The 22,086-nt window shown below is 52.1% G+C and overlaps 2 protein-coding genes across 4 annotated transcripts; both read right to left on the reverse strand.

The window, feature by feature from the left end:
- Positions 1–6,102: 6,102 nt before the first annotated feature.
- On the reverse strand, positions 6,103–9,064 carry UBL4A (ubiquitin like 4A). The gene is made up of 4 exons (XM_054472914.2): positions 8,915–9,064; positions 8,606–8,711; positions 8,149–8,357; positions 6,103–8,030 (listed from the first exon to the last, which is right to left on the reverse strand). The coding sequence occupies exons 1-4, from the start codon at positions 8,960–8,962 to the stop codon at positions 7,920–7,922; spliced, it is 474 nt and encodes a 157-aa protein (XP_054328889.1). The 5' UTR covers positions 8,963–9,064; the 3' UTR covers positions 6,103–7,919.
- A 601-nt stretch (positions 9,065–9,665) lies between these two features.
- Positions 9,666–12,994, reverse strand: SLC10A3 (solute carrier family 10 member 3). Of its 3 annotated transcripts, XM_054472844.2 has the most exons (4): positions 12,882–12,986; positions 12,595–12,646; positions 10,921–11,418; positions 9,666–10,833 (listed from the first exon to the last, which is right to left on the reverse strand). In XM_054472844.2, the coding sequence occupies exons 3-4, from the start codon at positions 11,275–11,277 to the stop codon at positions 9,844–9,846; spliced, it is 1,347 nt and encodes a 448-aa protein (XP_054328819.1). In that variant the 5' UTR covers positions 11,278–11,418; positions 12,595–12,646; positions 12,882–12,986; the 3' UTR covers positions 9,666–9,843. The 3 variants fall into 3 exon arrangements, with proteins under 3 accessions (XP_054328819.1, XP_054328817.1, XP_054328818.1); XM_054472842.2 differs by having other exon boundaries at positions 9,666–11,418; positions 12,882–12,994; XM_054472843.2 differs by having other exon boundaries at positions 12,595–12,955.
- Positions 12,995–22,086: the final 9,092 nt, after the last annotated feature.

Below are 22,086 nucleotides of genomic sequence, written 5' to 3' on the forward strand. Positions count from 1 at the left end.
ACCCCAATGCCCAACCAACGGGGCTTCACCATGGACTGTGAAGCATCGGATTTGCATTTTAGAGGAAGCATTTTAGAGTGGGTGGGCTGCGCAGAGCGGGGAGCCTGTCAGCAGAAGGCCTGCACGGAGGCGAAAAATGACAGGGCCTTGAACGAAAGTACTGGCGGTGGGTCTAGGTCTAATATAACGTGAAGAATCAGACTGCGCAACTATGAGTATGAAAATGCCAGTTTAGGCCAGGCAAAGTGGCCCCCGCTTGGAATCCCAGCACTTTGGAAGGCCAAGGGAGGAGGATCACTTGAGCCCGGGAGTTCAAGACAAACATGGGCAACATAGTGAGACCCCGTCTCTACAAAAAATACAAAAATAAATTTTAAAAATTAGCTGGGCATGGTGGAGCGTGCCTGTAGTCATAGCTTCTTGGAGGCTGAGGAGGGTTGATTGCTTGAGCCCAGGAGTTCGACACCAGCCTGGGCAACACAGTGAAACCCTGCCTTTACAAAAAATACAAAAATTAGCTGGGTGTGATGGTGCACACCTGTGGTCCCAGCTATTAGGGAGGCTGAGATGGGAGGACAGCCTGAGCCCGGGAGGCAGAGGCTGCAGTTAGCCGTGATGGCCCCACTGCACTCCAGCCTGATTGATAGAGCCAGACCCTGCCTCAAAAAATAAAATGCCAACTTAGTCTCTTACTGTACATATGTAGAGAAATCCTAGAACAATACAGCAACAGGTAAATCCTCATGGTCTCTGCTAATAGTGTGGTGGGTGATTTTCATTTCCTTTTTGTGTTTTCCCTCCAATTTTTCCGAAGTGGTCTTTTATGACATTTACAATAAAAAAAAAAAAGTATTTAAAGTGACATCCGTCCAGGCACGGTGGCTCACGCCTGTAATCCCAGCACTTTGGGAGGCCAAGGCAGGTGGATCACTTGAAGTCAGGAGTTCAAGACCATCCTGGCCAACATGGTGAAACCCCCGTCTCTACTAAAAATAACAAAAATTAGCTGCGTGTCGTGGTGTGCGCCTGTAGTCCCAGCTATTCGGGAGGCTGGGACAGGAGAATCACTTGAACCCGGGAGGTGGAGGTTGTGGTGAGCCGACATCACGCCACTGCACTCCAGCTTGGGCGACAGGGAGACTGTCTCAAAAAGAAAAATAATAAAAATAAAAAATGAATAAATCAAATGACATAAAATTTCCAACAGTGTTTGTCATGTTTGGACAACCTATTTTCCTCCTTTGCAGTCATAAGGAAGGATTGAACACTGAACTATATCAGCAAATCCTGTTGGGTTTCCCTCTGAAATAGGTTCCACATCAGCCCACTTCTCGCTCTCCACTGCTAGTCCGCCGTGGAAGCCAGCATCTTTCCTTGACCTCCGTCAACAGCTTCCTGGCTGATTCTCTTTTACACTTTCCCCTCTACAACCTATTCACCACACCGCAGAATGACTTTTTAATTTCTAATTTAAATGGCATGGGGCTGGGCGCAGTGGCTCATGCCTGTAATCCCAGCACTTTGGGAGGCCAAGGCAGGCAGATCACTTGAGGTCAGGAGTTCCAGACCAGCCTGACCAACATGGTGAAACCCCATCTCTACTAAAAATACAAAAATTAGCTGGGTGTGGTGGTGCACGCCTGTAATCCCAGCTACTCGGGAGGCTGAGGCAGGAGAATCGCTTGAACCCAGGAGGGGGAGGTTGCAGTGAGCTGAGATTGTGCCACTGCACTCCAGCCTGGGCAACAGAGTGAGACTGTCTCAAAAAAAAAAAAAAAAAAATTGCATGGGATCACATCCCTGCTTAAAACACTAAAATGATTTCCCTTTGCTCTTGGACTAAAGTCCAAACTCCTTGCTCTATCTTATAAAAGTCCAATGTGACCTAACTCCCAGCTCCTTCTCTTGCCTCTTACCCCACCTGCCTGCTCCCTCATTCTTTGTGGCCTCTGGGATCTTCTCTCTGCTTCTGACCAAGGGTAGCCTGACCCCAGCCCTTTGCACTTATTCTTCTATTTGTAAGACTGTCCCCAAACTTTCCCATGGCTAGCTCCTCCTTGTCATTAGGACCTTGGCTCCAATGTCACCTCCAAGAGGCCTTCAGGATCACCAGTGTAACTCAGTACCCACAGGCATTCTTCATCACATTTGCCCATTTCAATTTACTATATAGTATTTCTTCTTTTCTTTCTTTCTTTTCTCTTTCTTTCTCTCTTTTTTCTTTCTTTCCCTCCTCCCTCCCTTCCCTCCCTCTCTTCTCTCCCTCCCTCCCTCCCTCCCTTCCTTCCTTCCTTTTTCTGAGACAGAGTTTACTCTTGTTTCCCAAGCTGGAGTGCAATGGCACGATCTCAGCTCACTACAACCTCCACCTCCTGGGTTCAAGCGATTCTCCTGCCTCAGCCTCCCATGTAGCTGGAATTACAGGTGCGTGCCACTACGCCCAGCTAATTTTTTGTATTTTTAGTAGAAACGGGGTTTCACCATGTTAGCCAGGATGGTCTCGAACTCGTGGCCTTGGGTGATCCGCCCGCCTCGGCCTCCCAAAGTGCTGACATTACAGGCATGAGCCACCGTGCCCAGCTCGCTCGCTTTCTTTTCTTTCTCTCTTTCTCTCTCTTTCTTTCTTTCCTTTTTCTTTCTTTTCTTTTCTCCTTCTCTTTCTTTCTTTCTTTCTTTCTTTCTTTTTCTTTCTTTCTTTCTTTCTTTCCCTCCCTCCCTCCCTCTCTCCGTCCCTCCCTCCCTCCCTCCCTCCCTTTCTTTCTTTCTCTCTTTCTCTCTTTCTTTCTTCTTTCTTTTTCTTTCTCTTTTTTTTGAGACAGAGACTTGCTCTGTTGCCCAGGCTGGAGTGCAGTGGCACAATCTCAGCTCACTGCAACCTCCACCTCCTGAACTCAAGTGATTCTCCCACCTCGGCCTCCCGAGTAGCTGGGACTACAGGTGTGGTACAGCTGTGTGCCACCACGCTCGGCTAATTTTTGTAATTTTTTTTGTCCCCCACCCCTAATTTTTGTATTTTTTGGTAGAGGTGGGGTTTCACTATGTTGCCTGTGCTGGTCTCCACCTCCTGGGCTCAAGTGATCCACCTGCCTCAGCCTCCCAAAGCGCTGAGATTAAGGCGTGAGCTACCGTGCCCGGCCATATAGTATTTCTACCCCCACTCCCCTCCCCACAAAAAAATGAATTGGCTTGGCCAGGTGTCTTGACTCAAGCCTGTCATCCCAGAACTTTTGGATGCTGAGGTAGGAGGATCACTTGAGGCCAGGAGTTCGAGATTAGCCTGAGCAACATGGTGAGACCCTGTCTCTACCAAAAAAAAAAAAAAAAAAAAAAATTATTAAATTTTAGCCAGGCCTGGCATGGTGGCTCACTCCTATAATCCCAGCACTTTGGGAGGCCGAGATGGATGGATCACCTGAGGTCAAGAGTTTGAGACCAGCCTGGCTAACATGGTGAAACCCCATCTTTACTAAAAATACAAAAATTAGCCAGTTGTGGTGGCAGGAGCTTGTAATCCCAGCTATTCGGGAGGCTGAGACAGGAGAGTGGCTTGAACCCGGGAGGCGGAGGTTGTGGTGAGCCCAGATCGCACCTTTGCACTCCAGCCTGGGCAACAAGAGCAAAACTCTGTCTCAAAAAAAAAAAAAAAATTTAGCCGGCTGTGACAGTGTGTGCCTGTGGTCCCAGCTACTAGAGAGGCTGAGGCAGGAGGATTGCTTGAGCCCAGGAAGTCAAGGCTACAGTGAGCTATGATCTAGCCACTGCACTCTGCACAAGTAACAGAGTGAGACTCTGTCTCAATCAAACAAACAAACAAAAAAGTCCATGATATTCAGGAAAGAAAGCAGAGATGAAGGAAAGGTTTTTATAGGGAAATGGCAAGTAATGGCTGTAGAAAAAACTATCAGAAAATTACCATTTTTGCAACCACCAATGTAATAATTGTTATTAACTTAATAATTGATTCAGGATGGCCAGGTGCAGTGGCTCACGCCTGTAATTCCAGCACTTTGGGAAGCTGAGGCGAGTGAATTGCGAGGTCAGGAGTTCGAGACCAGCCTGGCCAACACAGTGAAATCCCATCTCTACTAAAAGTACAAAAAAAATTAGTCGGGTGTGGTGGCACGCACCTGTAGTCTCAGCTACTCAGGAGGCTGAGGCGGGAGAATCTCTCGAACCCAGGAGGCAGAGATAGCAGTGAGCCAAGACCACGCCATTGCACTCCAGCCTGGGTGACAGAGTGAGGCTCCATCTCACAAAAAAAAAAAAAAAAAAAAAAAAAAAAAAATTGATTCAGGCAAGGATTGTCACTGGATGGCAAAAGCATTAGCTGAAAGGTTGTTGGGGACAGGATATTCACAAAGTCCCCAAATATTACCCCAAATTACTTGTGAATCAGGAAGGGAAACTGCGTCTTTACAGGGGAGAGATCTGGCAGCCGCCACCTGGACCACGTGATCAAACTGAGCCTCTTCAACAGTGGGGCAGCCTGACCCTGCCAGCTGCCTGATGAGGGGGCTGGGGGTGAGTGTGGTCAGAGGAGGAAAGGATACAGTATCAGCTGCCCTGGATGCTTCCAAAAATATTCTTGCCTGATTGCCTGTGGAGAATGGCTAGTTGGGAGAGGCAAAGATGGCCTCCTGCTCCCTCAGAAGCCTGGCTGAGTGGCATTACCATTCATCCAGTTGGGCCATGGAGAAAATGTGTGTGCTGAGGAGCTGGCCAGTGCTGGACGTGAGTGCCAAGAGGGAAGGGACTGTGTCTTCCAGTCTCAGGGTTGCCAGCACTTGGGACACAGGGGGGCACTCAGTGATGAGTAGGGTGTCTGCAGCAAAGTCAGGCGCTGTCTAGAAGACATGGGCTGGAGCTCAGGAGAGAGGACCAGGATGAGACATAGACATGGCAGTGAGGCACAGAAATAGAAAGCAAGCTGGATGAGCTCCCCAAGGAGTGATACAGAGAGAAGAGAAGGGGCTCAGGGACAGAGCCCTGGGGCGCCAACATTGAGGGGTGGGGTGTGTGTGAAGAACCAGCAAGAGAGCCTGAGAAGGAGCAAGCGGTGGAAACAGCAGGAGAGCAAAGGCGGAAGAGGGTGAGGAATGAGGACTGCCAGCCATTCAGTGGGGCCCCAAAGGTGTATGCAGGCCGCTCCAGCTGGGCCCTGGAGGAGGACAGGGCAATTGCTGTGTGTCTCTCATCTCTCCTGAAGGCTCTTCAAGGCTGGGGGGCTCAAGGCTGGTCACCTCTGCTGCATCCACTCCTGGGAGTACCAGGCCCGGGCAGATCTATTGGAGCTGGTGAGGCTCACATGGGACACCTGCAAAGTGCCAGCAAACTGTGGGCACAGCTAATCCATTGCCAGGGAACCTCCCCACCCCAAGGCAAATGCTGCTGTCCTCTGAGGCCGCTCTTGCTTCCGTGGGCCCTTGGGAAACGACACCAAAAGCATCTCATCCCAGCTGGGCCCTTCACTCATGCTGCTATCTCCTGATGTCATTGTAGTCACACCATGGCCGCAGGACTCAGATACTGTCCCGAGGCCCCTCCCTGAGGGGCAGGTGGTGGGTCTCAGGGCCCTTCACCGGGCAGGGGGCAGTGGATGACTCGGCGTTACCTCTCAGGGCAGACAGTTGGCTCAGAGGGGCGGAACACCTGCAGTAAACATTCTGACCCCTGTTAAAGGATCTCAGCATCGGGGGAGCTGCAGCCTGTGGCTGCTCCATCTTCATGCAGAATCCCCAGTGTCCTCTAATAATTCCCCCACTTCCTGTCTCCCATCCCTGCAGTGTTTCCTCTCTCTGGTGCTTTCCCTAACCCAAGCCTCAGAAAACGCTTTCCCTGTGTGATCTTGATGCCTCCAGCCCTCTCCTCCACTACCTGCAAGGTGGCCCTGATCTGACACATGCATGGCCCCTGTAGTGGACAGCTGCCATTTGCGGCCACCATTGAGGATATCCATTCATCCAGCCCTCCCCCAGAGCCTTCTGTCCCTTGCATAGCCCATGTGTGTCCAGGGAAGTGGCCCCATGCCTAGCTCCAGGGAGCCAGCCCTGACGGAGAATTACCCCCTACCCCAGCCAAAATGATTGGACACACAATCCAGTCTGACCAATGAGAAAAGTGTTTATTTGCTGGGGGCATCTGAGACAGCAGAGGTGCTACACAGAGAAGATGCTGCTCTGGCAGTGAGGGAGGGATTCTGTGGAAGCTGCAGGCAGCCATCTTTTCATCCTTGGAGGTGGTGGCCTGGGATGTAGCAGATACAAACGCAGAGGGAGGCAGGAAGACACTGGATGAAATTGCTCACCTGCTGCCAATGCCAATTACCACTGGACTTTTCACTTTCATAAGCCAAGAAATTTCCGTTAACTGATTAAACAAATTGCCTTTATTGTTAAACCAATGATTGGATATCAGAAACAGCCTAGCTAATATAGCTCCTTTTGGATAAAAGTAGAAGTCTCACATTCACCTTTAATGTTATTTCACTTTCCAAAATCAATTTCCTGGCACCACACAAACAAGAATACTGGTAAATGTATCACCTGAGCTGCAGGCCACACATGCTCACAAGTGTGTCCCTGCCATAGGTGGCTTTGAAGCCATATACATGGCTCTCCAGCTCTCGTGGGGGGCCAGGGGCTTCTGTGTGCTCTTCAAAGCCTTCACCCATTGGGCCTCTGTCCATCTTTCCAGCCTGGGGACCCAATATTTGCCCCACAAGGCCCAGGCAGGAGGGCCTCCAGCACGCGCAGCCCTGACCACACTGTGAGCAGCTCACTTGGCAAGGGTGAAGGGCCGGAGTGGCGTCCTCCTGCTATGGCTGCCTTCCAGCCTCTACCACCCCTGGGGGCCTCCTCCAAGGAGCAGGTGGTTAGATGTCCTCTTGTGCCCGCACACAGGGCAGGGTGGAGGAGGAGGAATCGGAACCCAGCCCATGCTTCTGCCCCCACCTGGCACCCCAAGGTTTCCTCTCAGGCAACAAGGAGCACACGAAGTGAGCCCCTGTACACAGGTGGCTGGGATGTGTTCATCTTCCACAGGGAGGCGAGTGCTGGGGACGAGGACAAAGGCCTACACCCAGTCCCAGCTCTGACACTGCCTTGCTGAGTCACCCCTCAGCCCTAACGCCTCCTGGAGGAGACAAGCAGATAGGGTGCCCCAGAGAGGAGCTGTGTCACTAAGGGCCAGGACACCCCATCTCTGGGTCACACTTGGCCACGGCTTCACTTTTGGCTTCAGTTTGTTTACTGAACAGAAGGGAGAGGGGCCCTGTGAGACAGAGGACACTGACTCAGGTTGGGGAGTGGCCCTCACTGTACAGAGTCCGTGGCTGGGGACCAAGTGGCACTGAGACTCGCCCAAAGTCACATCACAGAGCTGGGGTGCCTTGCTGACTCCCTGGCCCCAATCTGCTTTTCCATTTGTCGAATGCACACTCGCACACTGGCTGCAGCAGCTGTGGGGGTGGGGGGGTCCAGGGCTGGCTGTCACTTGGCCTCCTGCAGAGGTAAGCTGAGGGCTATGTTGGACCCGCCAGAAGTCAGGTGACAGCTGCTTTCCCTTTCAGGATCGGGAGGGAGTCACCTGAGGGTATATTCTCAGTGGGCTAAACATGACATGCGAGAGCCCAGCTCTCCAAGCGGCCCCTTCCTCCTCCTCACACCAAGGCACTTTCAGAAGCCGCTGGATTCCGACTGGGGCTCTGCCACTTCATCGCCGGTGCCTCTGCTGTGCTGGCTCACCTCTTCTGAGGGTGCGGAAGCAAACCCAGGTCAAGCTGTGAGGAGTGCCCAGCACCTGGCCAGAGCCAGGTACATGCCAGCTATTATTATGATGAGCCCAACTGCAACAGGAGAACACACTTAGTGCGACATGCAGCTGTAGCCTGGCGTTGGGCACCTCCCCATGCTCCGAGAATTCTATTTGGAGAAGCCCTTCTCCATTGTCTCAGTCACTTCAGGGTGCAGGAAGCGGCTGGCCAACCGTTCGATGTCGTCCAGCGTCAGGCGGCTCAGGGACCTCTCGTAATCCTGGGGAGAGAAGGGCAGGAAGATTGAGGGGCTGCCAGTGGGGGGCCATACACTGCAACAGAGGTAGGGGCTGGGAGCAACTGGGCCAGGAGAGGATGCTCAGGGTTACGCTTCTCACCCTCTGCAGCTGTTCCAGGACCCTGCTGGCATCTGCCGCACTGAAGTGGCGGGCCAAGACTTTGGAGATCAGCTGCCAGACCTGCGGGGGTGGAGAGTCGGCCAGCCTCTGGGCCTCGCCTTCTTCTAGTAGCACCTTCTCCAGGGGTTTGACCACTAGGTTGAGCTTGGAGTTGGGCCCGATGCTATAATCCGAGAGTCGTTTCCCATCTGCCAAAGACAGATCGATGGGTTCCTCCTCCGCCGCCGCCGTGGGGGTGGCCCGGGACGCGAGGCCGCCTCGGGCGGCGGGAGCAGAGCGCCGCGGCATCCGGCTGTGAGGCATGCGGCCGCCTCCCTTGGGGTCATGTGGCGCTTGGCGCCCGCACCCCGACCCGACACACGGCTGCCGGCCTCGGCCCGCGCACCCCGGTCCCGCTTCCTGCGGGGCTCCCCGGGCGTCTCCTCTCCCTGGGTACCTGCCAGGGCCTTGCCCTTGAACAGCAGCCGCTGCTGGCGCACGGGGACGTTCAGCTTCTCGGAGACCAGCTGCTTCAGCGTGGACACCAGCTCGTCCTCTGGCACCTGGCCGCGCGGAGGGTGGGAGGCAAGGGTTGAGCCCGCGGCCCCCAGACGGCGAAGCCCACGCGTCCGCTCCCGAGGGCAGCTCTCCCGGCTCCCAGCCCTCGGCCCGGCCGCCCCGTGCCCGCCCTCGGCCCTGCCGGTCCCCCTGCCAGGAGCGGGCGAGAGAGCGCGCCGGACCCGGCGGCCCGGCCCGGGGACCCTACCTGCAGGCTGCACTCGCGGCCCTGCAGCGCCTTCACCGTCAGCTGCATGGCGGTCGCGACGGCGTCCACTCGGGCCGGCGCGCACCCCAACCACCCCCCGCCGCGCGCCGCCGCCCCGGGCGCGCGCTGGAACCGCCCGCCGCCGCCGCCGGAAGCAGCGAGTGGGGCGCGCCCGCCGCCCGCGCTTCCCGGCCCCGCCCTCCTGCCCCGTCCACGCCCTGGCCCCGCCCCCCGGCCCAATTGCGCCCCGGGAGGAGTCCCCCCGGGGTCCCGCCTAGCACACGCGCATCGACCGCCCTGGCCGGCGGACCCCTCCCAAAGCAACGGCGCGGGGGAGTTGGGAGCAGGAACCAGTCGGGCCAGGTTGGCGTCATCTGGGAGCTGGGACATGGAGAAGGGAGGGCCAGAAGGTACATTCGCCCCCGCGGACTGCCTGGACCACCCCACGCGCCAGGACTGCTGGCGGCACCTGGCCCCGCATACCCACAGACGGCCCGCCTCCGCTCCCTGTCTGGTGGCTTTCTACCTCCTCCTTTCTGGTCTGGCTGCGAAACACCCCACTGAGCTTCAGAGGGGGCAGGGGGGCTACGCCTCTGCCCTCATCCTCCCACCTCTCCCAGGTAGAGAAAGCCTATGCAGGGGTCACCGTGTCACCCAAGCTGGCCCTCCACCCTGGTCCACACTTACCCAGCACACTCTTTCTAACCCTACGCCCAGGCCCCAAAGGGCAAAGAGTACAAGGGACCCAAGCTTGCTTCTCTCTTTTATTGAAATATATTTTCTGGGCACTGCCCACCTACCTAACTCAGCATGGCCTCTTTGGCACTGAAAGCTGGAGAATAAAAAATCAGTAAAAAAAAAGAAGCCTGGATTTTTCTGAGTGCATAGTGCATGAGAACTTTGGCTGATGAAAGCTTGACCCAGAGGCCTCAGGGAACTGGGAACAGGCTGCTGTAGATGAAGTGGCCGATGACCAAGGCCAGCATCTCGGAGGTGCCGCTCAGTGCCACAATGAAGGGGGCCTGGGAGGCATAGTCAGCTTGAAGGCGGCGGAGGGATAGCTGCAGCATGGCCAAGGCCAGCAGGCTGTTCTGCACCCCTACCTCAATGCTGACCGTCCGCCGCTGGGCCACTGGCAGCTTCAGACATGTGGCTAGGCAGTAGCCCACCAACAGGCCAACCAGGGGCACCGTGATACCCACCAGTACGATGGGTAGCTGGATGCCTGCCAGGATGAAGACCCCCATGCGATAGGCCAGGAAGAGGCCGCCCAGGAGGAGCACAAAGCTGAAGGGCTTGATGACCTGCAGCAGCAGCTGGGAGAACTTGGGGAGCTTCGACTTGATCAGCACGCCCACGGCTATGGGGATGGCGATGAACAGCAGGGTCCCCAGGATCTTGGAGATGGGCACGTGGAGTGTCTCATGGATGCTGAGCAGGCGGCTGTAGATGGCCGAAGACAGAGGCAAGAAGCCAGTGGCAGCCACCGTAGAGATGAAAGTCATGGAGATGGCCAGGGTGACGTCCCCTCCAAGAAGGAGGCTGAAGAGGTAGCTACCCCCGCCGCCAGGCGACGAGCAGGTGATGATGAGGCCCAGAGCCAGGGCCTTGGGCAGCATGAAGACCTTGGCCATGAGGAAAGCGTACAAGGGCATGACCAGAAACTGGCCCAGGAGGCCCAGCAGCATGGGCTGGGGGCTCTGCATGAGCCCCTTCAGAACCTCGAGTTCCACTTTGCACCCAAACGAACACTTGTTGACAAAGATAAGAGGCAGGAGCAGGTAGAGTATTGGGTTTTCCGAGAAGTGGGCTAGGTCGGCGCTGAGGGTGGCAGGGGTGTCTTCAGCAGGTGAGACCTTGATGCAGAAGTCTCTCCGCTCCTCAATCAGTGTGGGCGGGGCCTCATGGGTGTCCACGAGCTGGATGTGGAGTGGGGCCAGCCCAGCCAGGCCTGAGTGGATGCTCACCACAAAGCCACCCCCGCCTCCCCAGGTTATGGCACTCACGTTCTTGATGGTCAGCACCTCTGTGTCCAGGGATGTGACCCTGAGCATGGGGCCGGGCGCCGTCCTGTTGGCCTGGCCTGGGTACTGGCTGGAGATCACAATGATGCCCTCACTCTCCTCAGGAAACTCAAACTCCATCACAGAGCCATCTCCAATGCTCAAGTAGCGGCCCCCAGTCAGTGGCACAGTGTGACCCCCAGCAGTGCTGAGGCTGGTGCTGGCTGTCCCTTGGGCCCCCCACGGCAGGCTGATGAGCAGCAGGGCAGCTCTGAGCATGCCTAAGGGACCTGTGCCACCACCCTCGCCTCCCAGACCAGGCCACTGCTGAGAGCTGCCCTTGCCCTGCATTAACACCATGGCCTTCCTGGAGGATGGATGGCGTGCCCAGGCCCTCTGCGGCTTAGGAGAACATCCCCACTGGTGCTGTTGGGTTGTCCTGAGAAGGGTTCATGGGTGGGTCCCAGTCCTGTGCTGTCTTCCTTGATGGCAGGGCTCCCCCTGAGGAGGTAAGGGACACAGAGAGGCAGCTGGTGAGGGCGCGCAGTCAAGAACCCAGGAGCATGGGGATCTGGAAGCCCACTGCTAAGAGTAAAACTCAGCAGGGACCCTTGCCCCACACTCAGGAATGGAGAGGCAATGCCTAGTGCTGGCCCTTGAGTGTGATTCAGCTGTGGCTCCCCGGCCTGCTCTACTTACCCCTACAGTGACTCGATGAGGGTCCTGCTGGGAAGCAGGTCCTCCCTCCCCAGGGAAGTTGCCAGAAGGGGCAGCAGGAGTGGATCAGACAGAGCCACATGTCTACTGGGGGGGTTTCTCCTCCTTTTGTCAGAGCTCCCACTGGTCCGAGACTTTGAGCTCCCAGAGCCACTGCGTTACATCTGAGAGGCTGTGCTCAGAGTGCAGGGCTCCTTCCCATGCCCACATGCGCCCCTACCAGAGCCTCAAACTCCCAGTGGAATTATGAGTGTTTCTAGCGGCCAGCAACACTCCCTTCCACTTCTCAATCTGGGCAGTGACCACCGTAGTGTCATATCACCTGCTAGAAATGGGGCAACCAGGATGGAGACACAACAGCTTAACATCACCCCTGTCAGTTGCCTCATGTGCTGTTGTGTCCCAGTCCTAGAAGAGGACTGCCTCTATAGATCCTATCCGTCTTTGGCACTGGCCTCCCGTCATCTGAGACTGGGGTGAGGCAGAAGTAGGGAGCAGAGGTTAGGTTAAGCCAAAGGTTCATCCCGGCGAGCCTCCCCTATCCCTAGCTTAGGATGACATGGCCTCTGCTGGCTTGAAGTTCGGGTCACTTACCCTGGAGGCCTTGGTCCAGCCATGTGTCTTACCTCTGAGAAGGGAGGCAGGAAAACCAGTGGGGTGGGAGAGGCAAAGTAGAGGAGCTAAGATGAAGGCACCAGGACTGAAGCCAGCAGGGTGATACAAACCAGTTCAGAAGGGAAAGGCTAGGGGCCATCCACCCCATGCCCCATCCCTCCAGTAGGGCTGGCGGCTCTGAGTCACTCCAAGAGGGGTTTGGCCCAGATCCCACACCATTTCTGCTTGAGGGGCCGACAGAGTTTGAGCAGATGCACCCACAAGGCAGGGGAGGGGGTCCCGGCCCTTCCAAAACGGCCAGGTATTCGGGGTAAACTGGCAGTGCTAATAGGGGCTCCTCCCTACCTGGGAGTCCGGAAGTTGTCGGACGGGTCGCTAGCAGAGCTCGGGCGCGAACCTGGGAGGGAGGAAAGGAAGGGCACGCCGCCGTCCCACAGCCGGCGACCCGCTAGGGCCGTCTCGGAGTCTGGGGGGGCCCCTTACGCCATTCCTGGGCCCCGCGGCCCCGCCAGGCCTCGCCAACGCGCGGCGGCGGCGGCGGCCCTTCCCTGCCAGGCCCGGCCGAGCGCCCGAGTGGGCGATCGCGGAGCGGGATCCGGGCCAGAGGCCGCCTCCCTTCCGGAGGCTCTCACCTGCCACAGCTACAGCGCAACTCAGCTGCAGGGTCTGCCTGGCCGGCAGCCGGCCGCGAGCTCGGCCTGTCAGGGCCCCGCCCCACCGAAGCCCCGCCCTTCCCCGCCCCACCGAAGCCCCGCCCTTCCCCGCCCCGCGCGTCAGGGCCCCGCCCTCCCTCAGCGTCCCGCTCAACTCCGGCTGCTCGCTGGGTTCCGACCGGTTGTGACGTCTCTGGGAGTGACGCGCCGGCGCGGGCGCGGTGCGGGTGAGCTGGTCGGCGCTTGGCGCTGCCTGGATCAATCGCTTGGCAGCGCATCTGAACCTGTTGTGATCACTGGGGCGACCCGCTCTGGGAGGGAGCCCCAGGCATTCCCGATTACGCTGCGACCTCTAAAGGCAGTGGGACAGAGGGTTAGACGTTAGCCGGGCTGGGACGCCCGTGGGCTGCTACTAGGGCTGGGAGCCCGGGGTTAGGGTTTTGGCCACGTTGCCGCTCAGGGTGCCCAGCCCTGGGGCCCCAGGGCTGAGTTTGACCGACCTGGACGCCAGGCTCTGTGAGGAGTTCCTCCTTTGGTTCAAGTATTGACCGAGCGCCTATTTCTATTTTATGTATTTATTTTCTGAGACTGAGTCTTGCTCTGCCACCCAGCCTGGAGTGCAGTGGCGCGATCTCGGCTCACTGCAGCCTCCGCCTCCCGGGTTCAATCCATTCTCCTCTCTAAGCCTCCCGCGTAGCTAAGATTACAGGCGCCCGCCCCCGCGCCCGGCTAATATTTGTATTTTTAGTAGAGACGGGGTTTCACCATGTTGGCCAGGTTGGTCTCGAACTCCTGACCTCGTGAGCCGCCCGCCTTGGCCTCGCAAAGTTCTGGGATTACAGGCGTGAGCCACTGCGCCCGGCGTAGGCCAATTTCTATACTGTGGAACATTAAGTGGACTTGTCCGCTTTTCCAAACTTTGGCGCCACTAGCAAGGTGCAGACGCTTCGTGGTAAAGGAAGAGAAAGAAGGCAGAAAGTTGGGGAAAAATATGATGGGAATGTGTAGAAAGAAGGTTGGAAGACAGTACAGAAGTGCAGAGTGGAGGGGGATCATATGTTCCCAAAGCTTATTGGTGCAACTGGAATCAATCTGCACACTTCAACCTCTTGTCAAGACTGTGATGGAGTCGGAGGTATTTGCCCCGGGTAGGTGCACAAGACCCATGGTTGCAGATGTGAAAACAAAACAGAACAAAACCACCCATGTCTCTAATGTTTCAAATGAATAATATACATTTGTTTTTATTATTTATTTATTTATTTTTGAGACAGGGTCTCGCTCTGTCGCCTAGGCTGGAGTGCAGTGGCACAAGCTCGGCTCACTGCAACCTCCGCCTCCCAGATTCAAGCGATTCTCCTGCCTCAGCCTCCTGAGTAGCTGGGATTACAGGCGTGCGCCACTACCACCCGGCTAATTTTTATATTTTTTAGTAGAGACAGGGTTTGCCATGGTGGCCAGGCTGGTCTCAAATTCCTGACCTCAAACGATCCACCTGCCTCAGCCTCCCTAAGTGCTGGGATTACGGGTGTGAGCCACCGTGCCCAGCCAAATAATATACTTTTAATAAATTTATTGACATTTAAATTTATTTTAAAACTTTATTTATTTATTTAGAGACAGGGTCTCACTCTTACCCAGGCTGGAATGCAGTAGTGCCATCATAATCACTGCAGCCTCGAACCCCTGGGCTCAAGCAATCTTCCCGTCTCAGTATCCCGAGTAGCTGGGACTACAGGAGCATGCCACCATGCCCAGCTTAAAAAGTTTTTTTTTGGGGGGAGGGGGGAGGGATAGCTTTAGGAGATATACCTAATGCTAAATGACGAGTTAATGGGTGCAGCACACCAGCATGGCACGTGTATACATATGTAACTAACCTGCACATTGTGCACATGTACCCTAAAACTTAAAGTATAATAATAATAAAATTTAAAAAAAAAAGTTTTTTTGGCCGGGTGCGGTGCCTAACGCCTGTAATCCCAGCACTTTGGGAGGCCGAGGCGGGCGGATCACGAGGTCAGGAGATTGAGACCATCCTGCCTAACACGGTGAGACCCCGTCTCTACTAAAAATACAAACAAATTAGCGGGGCGTGGTGGTGGATGTCTGTAGTCCCAGCTACTTGGGAGGCTGAGGCAGGACAATCTCTTGAACCCCGGGTGGGGGGAGGTTGCAGTGAGCCGAGATCGCACCACTCTCCTCCAGCCTGGGAGACAGAGCGAGACTCCGTCTCAAAAAAAAAAAAAAAAGAAAAGTGGATTTTTGTGTGTGTTTTACAAAGTTCAAGTTAGTATGTGCGCATAATATGAGCAAATATACATATGCTGAGGGTTGTTATAAGGGTTTGATGTGTGGATGATCAAAAACATTTGCAGCCATAGCTCTCAGCCATTCTTTAGCCTCCAGGGATCACTAAGGCAGAAGCGATTTGTGTGTTTGTACTTGGTGTTCTGGAAAGGTTGTTCTGTCCCTTTCAAATGGGGTTGAAGCGTCCTGATGGAAGTAGACAGTATTTAGACTAGGACAGGTGAGAGGGCTGGACTAGGCACATGCTGGGGCTGAAGATTGCAATTTGGAAAATGGCAGTAAGGGTAGGGATTGTCTGAGGATGGGGTAAAATTGGCCAGAGGGAGAAAGGAGTCAGCTGGAAAAGCCAAAGAAGGAAAACCAAAACGTTGTGTCCTTCTTGAAGGAAAAGTGAATTTTTGTATTCCACTTGCCTGTGCTCTTGGGCCTGCCTGACGCTGTCAGTGAAACTCACCTGGAACTAGCCACTTGGCAGCCAGCAATTCTTGTTTTTGCCAGGTGTCAAGGAGAGCAAATGCAGTCAGAAGACTGCTGTCTGTTATTGTCAATCACTTCAGCCTTCCCTGAAAAGCCCAAGTGGGCAGGTGGGATATCTGACATGAAGAATTTGGTGGCTCTGTCTTCAGGAAAAGGGAATAGCAAAATTAAAGGCAAGACAATGTTCCTAGTTGGTTTAGGGAATCAGTAATTTACCCCAGGGTGCGGGTGGCTCGCGCCTGTTATCTCAGCACTTTGGGAGACCGAGGCGGGTGGATCACTTGAGCTCAGGAGTTCAAGACCAGCCTGGGAAACAAGGCAAAACCCCGTCTCTACAAAAAATACAAAAATTAGCCTGGCGTGGTGGCATGTGCCTGTACTCCCAGCTACTCGGAAAGCTGATGTGGGATGGTTGCTTGAACCCGGGGAGATGGAGGCTGCAGTGAGCTGAGATGGCACCACTGCACTCCAGCCTGGGTGACAAAGTGAGACCTTGACTCAAAATAATAATAATAATAATAATAATAATAATAATTTACCCTAGAAGAGAAGGAGGAAGAGGTGAGGATATCTAGTGCCCAAAGAGAAGTCATCTGGACCGAAAAAACAGATGGAACAAATGATAGCAACAGCTGAAACAACAGCAACACATTTCAGATGGGAGGCCTGCCAGGTATTATGTAATAAGGTCACAGTGGTGACCCTGAGAGGCGTGCCTACCTCTGCTCTTGAGGCAGGGACCTCCAGAAACAGTATTTTTTTTTTTTTTTTTTTTTTTTTTTTGAGACAGAGTCTCACTCTATCGCCCGGGCTGGAGTGCAGTGGCACAATCTTGGCTCACTGCAACCTCTGCCTCCTGGGTTCAAGTGATTCTCCTACCTCAGCTTCCCAAGTAGCTGGGATTACAGGTATGTACCACCACACCTGGCTAATTTTTGTATTTTTAGTAGAGATGGGGTTTCACCATGTTGGCCAGGCTGGTCTCAAACTCCTGACCTCAGGTGATCCACCCACCTCGGCCTCCCAAAGTGCTGGGATTACAGGCATGAGCCACCATGCCTGGCCCAGAAACAGTATTTGATAAATAAGGAGGCCAGGTGAGGTGGCTCATACCTGTAATCCCAGCATTTTGGGAGGCTGAGGAGGGAAGATTGCTTGAGCCCAGGAGTTTGAGACCAGCCCGGGCATCATGGGAAGACCCTATTTCTACATAAACAGATTTAAAAAAAAATTTAAAAAGGCATGGAAGGCATATGCTAAGTATAAGTATGAGGTACATTGAGTATCCACAGGGAAGTGTAATGACACCTGTCACTTTTGCCTGCCCAGCATCAGGTTGCAGCACCTTAGTTTTCTTTGGGGAAACCATCCCTCCTCCACTCTCAGTACACATGGTTTGCATGTGGATGACCCCAACACTGGGCCCTGGAGTGGGCACATAACCAGGTGTAACCAGCCAGCCACTCAGAGTGATGCAAACATAATGCCATAATCCAATCTGGACCAATGAGGGTTAGTCCCCAGGGACTTGTACTGAAGTATTGGGAATGCTATCCTAAGTTACAGAGAGGGAGACTAAAAGAAAATGATATTTATTTGGAATGGGTACCGCAATGGGAATGTGTGTGCCATAGTAAACTGTGTATATTCAGGGAGGTGAAGGGCGAAAAAGGGTTTTGTTGTTGTTTTTGTTTGTTTTTTTTAAGTCAGGGTCTCACTCTGTTGCCCAGGGTGGAGTGCAGTGGTGTGATACTGTCTAACTGCAGCCTTCACCTCCTGGACCCAGGTGACCCTTCCACTTCAGCCCCCTCGAGTAGCTGGGACTACAGGCATGTGCCACCATGCCTGGCTAGTTTTTTTGTATTTTTTGTAGAGATGGGGTTTAACCATGTTGCCTTATGCTGGTCCCGAACTCCTGGGCTTAAGCAATTCTCCTGTCTCGGCCTTCCAAAGTGCTGGGATTACAAACATGAGCCATTGCAGCAGGCTGACAAAGGTGTTTTTTGTTTGTTTGTTTGTTTGTTTTTGAGATGGAGTTTGGCTCTTGTTGCCCAGGCTGGAGTGCAATGGCGCGATCTCAGCTCACTGCAACCTCTGCCTCCCGAGTTCAAGCGATTCTCCTGCCTCAGCCTCCCAAGTAGCTGGGATTACAGGCATCCGCCACCATGCCCGGCTGATTTTGTATTTTTAGTAGAGACGGGGTTTCACTACGTTGGTCAGACTGGTCTTGAACTCCCGACCTCAGGTGATCCGCCTTCCTCAGCCTCCCAAAGTGCTGGGATTACAGGTGTGAGCCACCGTGCCTGGCTGAGAAAAGTTTTTAAAGAAAAAATGAGAATTACATAATTGTTTTCAAGTAATTATCCTTGGCTACAAGGATTAATAACAAAGGTGGCATCGGTCCAAGTTTGGACAGGCAGTTGCTGGGTAGATGTGTTCACAGAAGTATTTTCTGTGTGTAAGGTGATGATAGCCATTGTACAGGGTTATAGTTTTTGCAGAGTCTCATGATGGGTTTTGCTATCAGGCATCACACATGAGAACCTTCCCTTCATGGCCTTCCCCAGCTCTGGTTTTCAGGTTTTTTTTTTTTTTTTTTTTTTTTTTTTTTTAAGGTGGGGTCTTGCTATGTGACTCTGGCTGGAAGTGCAGTGGCTTTTCATGGAGCGATCCTACTACTGATCAGCATGGGAGTTTTTACTTGCTCTATTTCTGAGCTGGGCGGGTTCACTCTTCCTTAGGAAACCTCATGGTCTCCTGCTCCCAGGAGGTTACCATATTGATGCTGAGTTTAGTGAAGACACCAGATCAGAATAGCATACCACAGCCCAGAAATCCCGAGCTCAAGTGATCCTCCTGCCTCAGCCTCCCCAGTAGCTAAGAATACAGGTGTGTACTACCATGCCTGGCTAATTTTAAAAATTTTTCGTAGAGACAGGGTCTCCCTATGTTGCTCAGGCTCATCTCGAACTCCTAGGCTCAAGGGATCCTCCCATGACAGCCTCCCAAAGTGCTGGGATTACAGGCGTGAGCCACCGCACCTGTTTTGTTTTTAATACAAGTGACTCCATTTTGCTTCTGGCAACTTTCACATTTCCCCTTTTTGATCGTGATCTTTCTTCAAAAGCAGTAGGTTTGGATTGTCCGTCAGTGCTGGGATGGACCTGTCCTGGGTTGTTGGTCTGGTTCCAGATAAGAGGGAGTGATTGACAACTAAGAGTCAGTGTCAAAATGCCTTTAGGCACATCTGAGCAACAATGGAAATTTGGAGAGAGTTGCACTCAGACTAAGTCCACCTGAAGTCCATCGTTAAGTTCAGTTTTTTCTGTTCTGTGGTCTTTTGGCCATCATCTGGAAGCCCTGTGCCAGCATATTCTGTTAGCAGCTGTACTTCTGCAGAAGTTTCACAAGTAACAAGTACAAATTGTCAAAAGGAAAATACAAATTAATGTTAGTAGTAATATGATACCCCCAGTTTTCATAATAGTTTTGAGCTATGAACCTAGGCTTAAAGGCAATCAAGTGAATAAATCAAATGACCATGGGTAATTAGGTGAGACCCATTATAACCTATGTGACCTGTTATAACCTATGTTTTGTAATTTCGTGTATATGGGGCCTCAAGTTCCCCAGGGGAATTTATCCAGGTTCAGCATGTGCTATTAGCAATAGAACAGATATTTCCTGATTTAACCAATAGATGCTGAAGGATCTCTTAGGTCAGGTTCTGTGAGGTTACCGACAGAAGCTATTGATTGTGCAATTTCAATTACACCATTATCCTGTCAACGAAAAGGCAGACATAAGAAAGGAAAAATTAAGAGTGACAAGATTTTCATTTTGATGGGTGAAGCTCTCAACTTCTTTTTTTTTTTGAGATGGAGTCTCGCTCTGTCGCCCAGGCTGGAGTGCAGCAGCATGATCTCGGCTTACTGCAACCTCCACCTCCCAGGTTCAAGCAATTCTGCTGCCTCAGCCTCCCAAGTAGCTGGGATTACAGGTGCGTGCCACCACACCCAGCTAATTTTTAAAAAATATTTTTGGTAGAGATGGAGTTTCACCATGTTGGCCAGACTGGTCTTGAACTCCTGACCCCAAGTGATCCGCCCGCCTTGGTCTCCTGAAGTGCTGGGATTACAGGCGTGAAGCCACCATGCCCAGCCGAAGCTCTCAACTTCTTGTTCTGGTTTGCAGTTTGAATGTCTCTGGTTATGGCATCAGGTGGTTTGGAGAACTTCCTGTGTGACCCATACATCAGGCATGAGACTTGTCCCTTGATATTTATACCAAGTTTTCTAGCTTCAGCTTCAAGGCCTTTAGCAACATAACAGTTTTTTTTTCTTAGTTGGAGAGTTTTAGCCAAATATTAGAGGAAATTAGGAGGATTTGGGGTCTAGTCCCGTCTTCATGTAGATAAGAAACAATGCAAAGGGTTGCAATCTAATAACAGGCATATTTTAGTGTTTTTCCTTTAGAAACAACTTTTTCTGGGAGGCGAAGACGGGCAGATCACGAGGTCAGGAGATTGAGACCATCCTGGCTAACATGGTGAAACCCCGTCTCTACTAAAAAGACAAAAAAAAAAGCCAGGCGTGGTGGCGCGCACCTGTAGTCCCAGCTACGGATTTTTTTTGAGACAGAGTCTCACTCTATTGCCCAGGCTGGAGTGCAGTGGTGCAATCTCAGCTCACTGCAACCCCCACCTCCCAGGTTGAAGCAATTCTCATGCTTCCACCTCCCAAGTAGCTGGGATTACAAGCATGAGCCACTGTTTTTGAGACAGGGTCTCACTCTGTCGCCCAGGCTGGAGTGCAGTGGTGTCATCATGGCTTACTACAGTCTCAACCTCCTGGGCTCAAGCAATCCTCTCCTCCTACCTGAGCTCCCTGAGTAGCTGGGCCTACAGGTGCATACTACCACACCGGCTATTTTTTTTTTTTTTTGTAGAGATGGGGGTCTCCTTATGTTGCCCAGGCTAGTTTTGTTTTTTGTTTTTTTTTTTAAGTTTTGTACCTTTTGTATTTTTAGTAGAGACTAATTTTTGTATTTTTAGTAGAGATGGGGTTTCACCATGTTGGGCAGGCTGGTCTCCTTATGTTGCCCAGGCTAGTTTTGTTTTGTTTTGTTTTGTTTAAGTTTTGTACCTTTTGTATTTTTAGTAGAGACAAATTTTTGTATTTTTAGTAGAGATGGGGTTTCACCATGTTGGGCAGGCTGGTCTCAAACTCCTGACCTCGTGATCCGCCCACCTTGGCCTCCCAAAGTGCTGGGATTACAGGTGTGAAGCACTGCGCCCGGCCTGCCCAGGCTAGTTTTAGAACTCCTGGGCTTAAGTCATCACGTGTCTCAGCCTTCTAAAGTGCTGAGATTACAGGCATGAGTCACCATGCCCACCTAATTACTATATTTTTGATAAAATAATTAATGCCCTTAATTTTTCCCTTTAATTAATTAGTTATTTTTCATATATTTTGGTAGAAAATATTACACAGAATGTGAAAACATACGGACACATGATTACATAGAAACAGATTCCCTAGTTTTCATTTTGAAATTTTTGTCATGAGACAGTACAATATAGTAATATATGCTTGCCAGTTTATAAAAGGACAGTTGGATCCAATTTCTGACAAAATGAGACCTGTTCATGTGGCTGAGCATTATTTGACCCGATAGGTAATCTTATGAAGGCTGAAGATCAAAATTTTGGGTAAAGCAGCGTCTACAGCAGTTTGATTTAAAATATCTTTTTAAAATCCTTTTTTTTCCATATCAAATGAGTTTAGAGGTTAAATATTCAAATGTTCACATTTCAGTTAGGACTGGCTGAATTGTATGAGAAAAACAGAATTTCCAGTGGCCTTGAATTTCAGCAACCAATTCATCTTTTAATTTGCCAATCTGGTTTGCTTGATTAGTCAGCACAGGTGGAGAAGCACTTTTCAAAAAGATATTTACAGTTGTTTTTTTTCCTCAGCTTTTTCTGGATTGTACATGACAGACAAAGCAAAATTTTTATGCTGGACAGAGATACCTTATGTGATTGCTGTGTGCTCAAGAGTTTGACCTGTTTGATCTGAGAACCTAACTTCCACAAACACTGATCTAGTTCTTTCCTTTTTAGACTATCAATCTTTTAATTAACTGTTCCGTCACCCTAAGCAATTGTCAGCCAGGCAAACCTCCATACACGTTTCTGAAAGGAATGACTCCTAAGTGTACAAGGCTAGGTTGTTGGTTGCCATGGAGCTGTTGTAATTTGAAAGCACCCTTTTTTTTTTCTTTTTCTTGGCTGAAATGCCCTAAGGAAAAGTTATAAACAGCTTTTGAAATTACCAATGTTAGATTATCTTTTTTTATTTTTATTTTTTTGAGACAAGATCTCACTCCATCGCCC

This window comes from Pongo pygmaeus, chromosome X (genome assembly GCF_028885625.2).
Source record: "Pongo pygmaeus isolate AG05252 chromosome X, NHGRI_mPonPyg2-v2.0_pri, whole genome shotgun sequence".
NCBI classification, from domain to species: domain Eukaryota; kingdom Metazoa; phylum Chordata; class Mammalia; order Primates; family Hominidae; genus Pongo; species Pongo pygmaeus.

Excerpts from the sequence above, each read along its gene's own strand:
- UBL4A (XM_054472914.2), bottom strand. The coding sequence starts at position 8,962 with ATGCAGCTGACGGTGAAGGCGCTGCAGGGCCGCGAGTGCAGCCTGCAG. Across the intron at positions 8,358-8,605 it reads CAAGGGCAAGGCCCTGGCAG|ATGGGAAACGACTCTCGGAT; the intron begins GTACCCAGGGAG and ends TGTCTTTGGCAG. Across the intron at positions 8,031-8,148 it reads TCCTGGAACAGCTGCAGAGG|GATTACGAGAGGTCCCTGAG; the intron begins GTGAGAAGCGTA and ends TTCTCTCCCCAG.
- SLC10A3 (XM_054472842.2), bottom strand. The coding sequence starts at position 11,277 with ATGGTGTTAATGCAGGGCAAGGGCAGCTCTCAGCAGTGGCCTGGTCTG.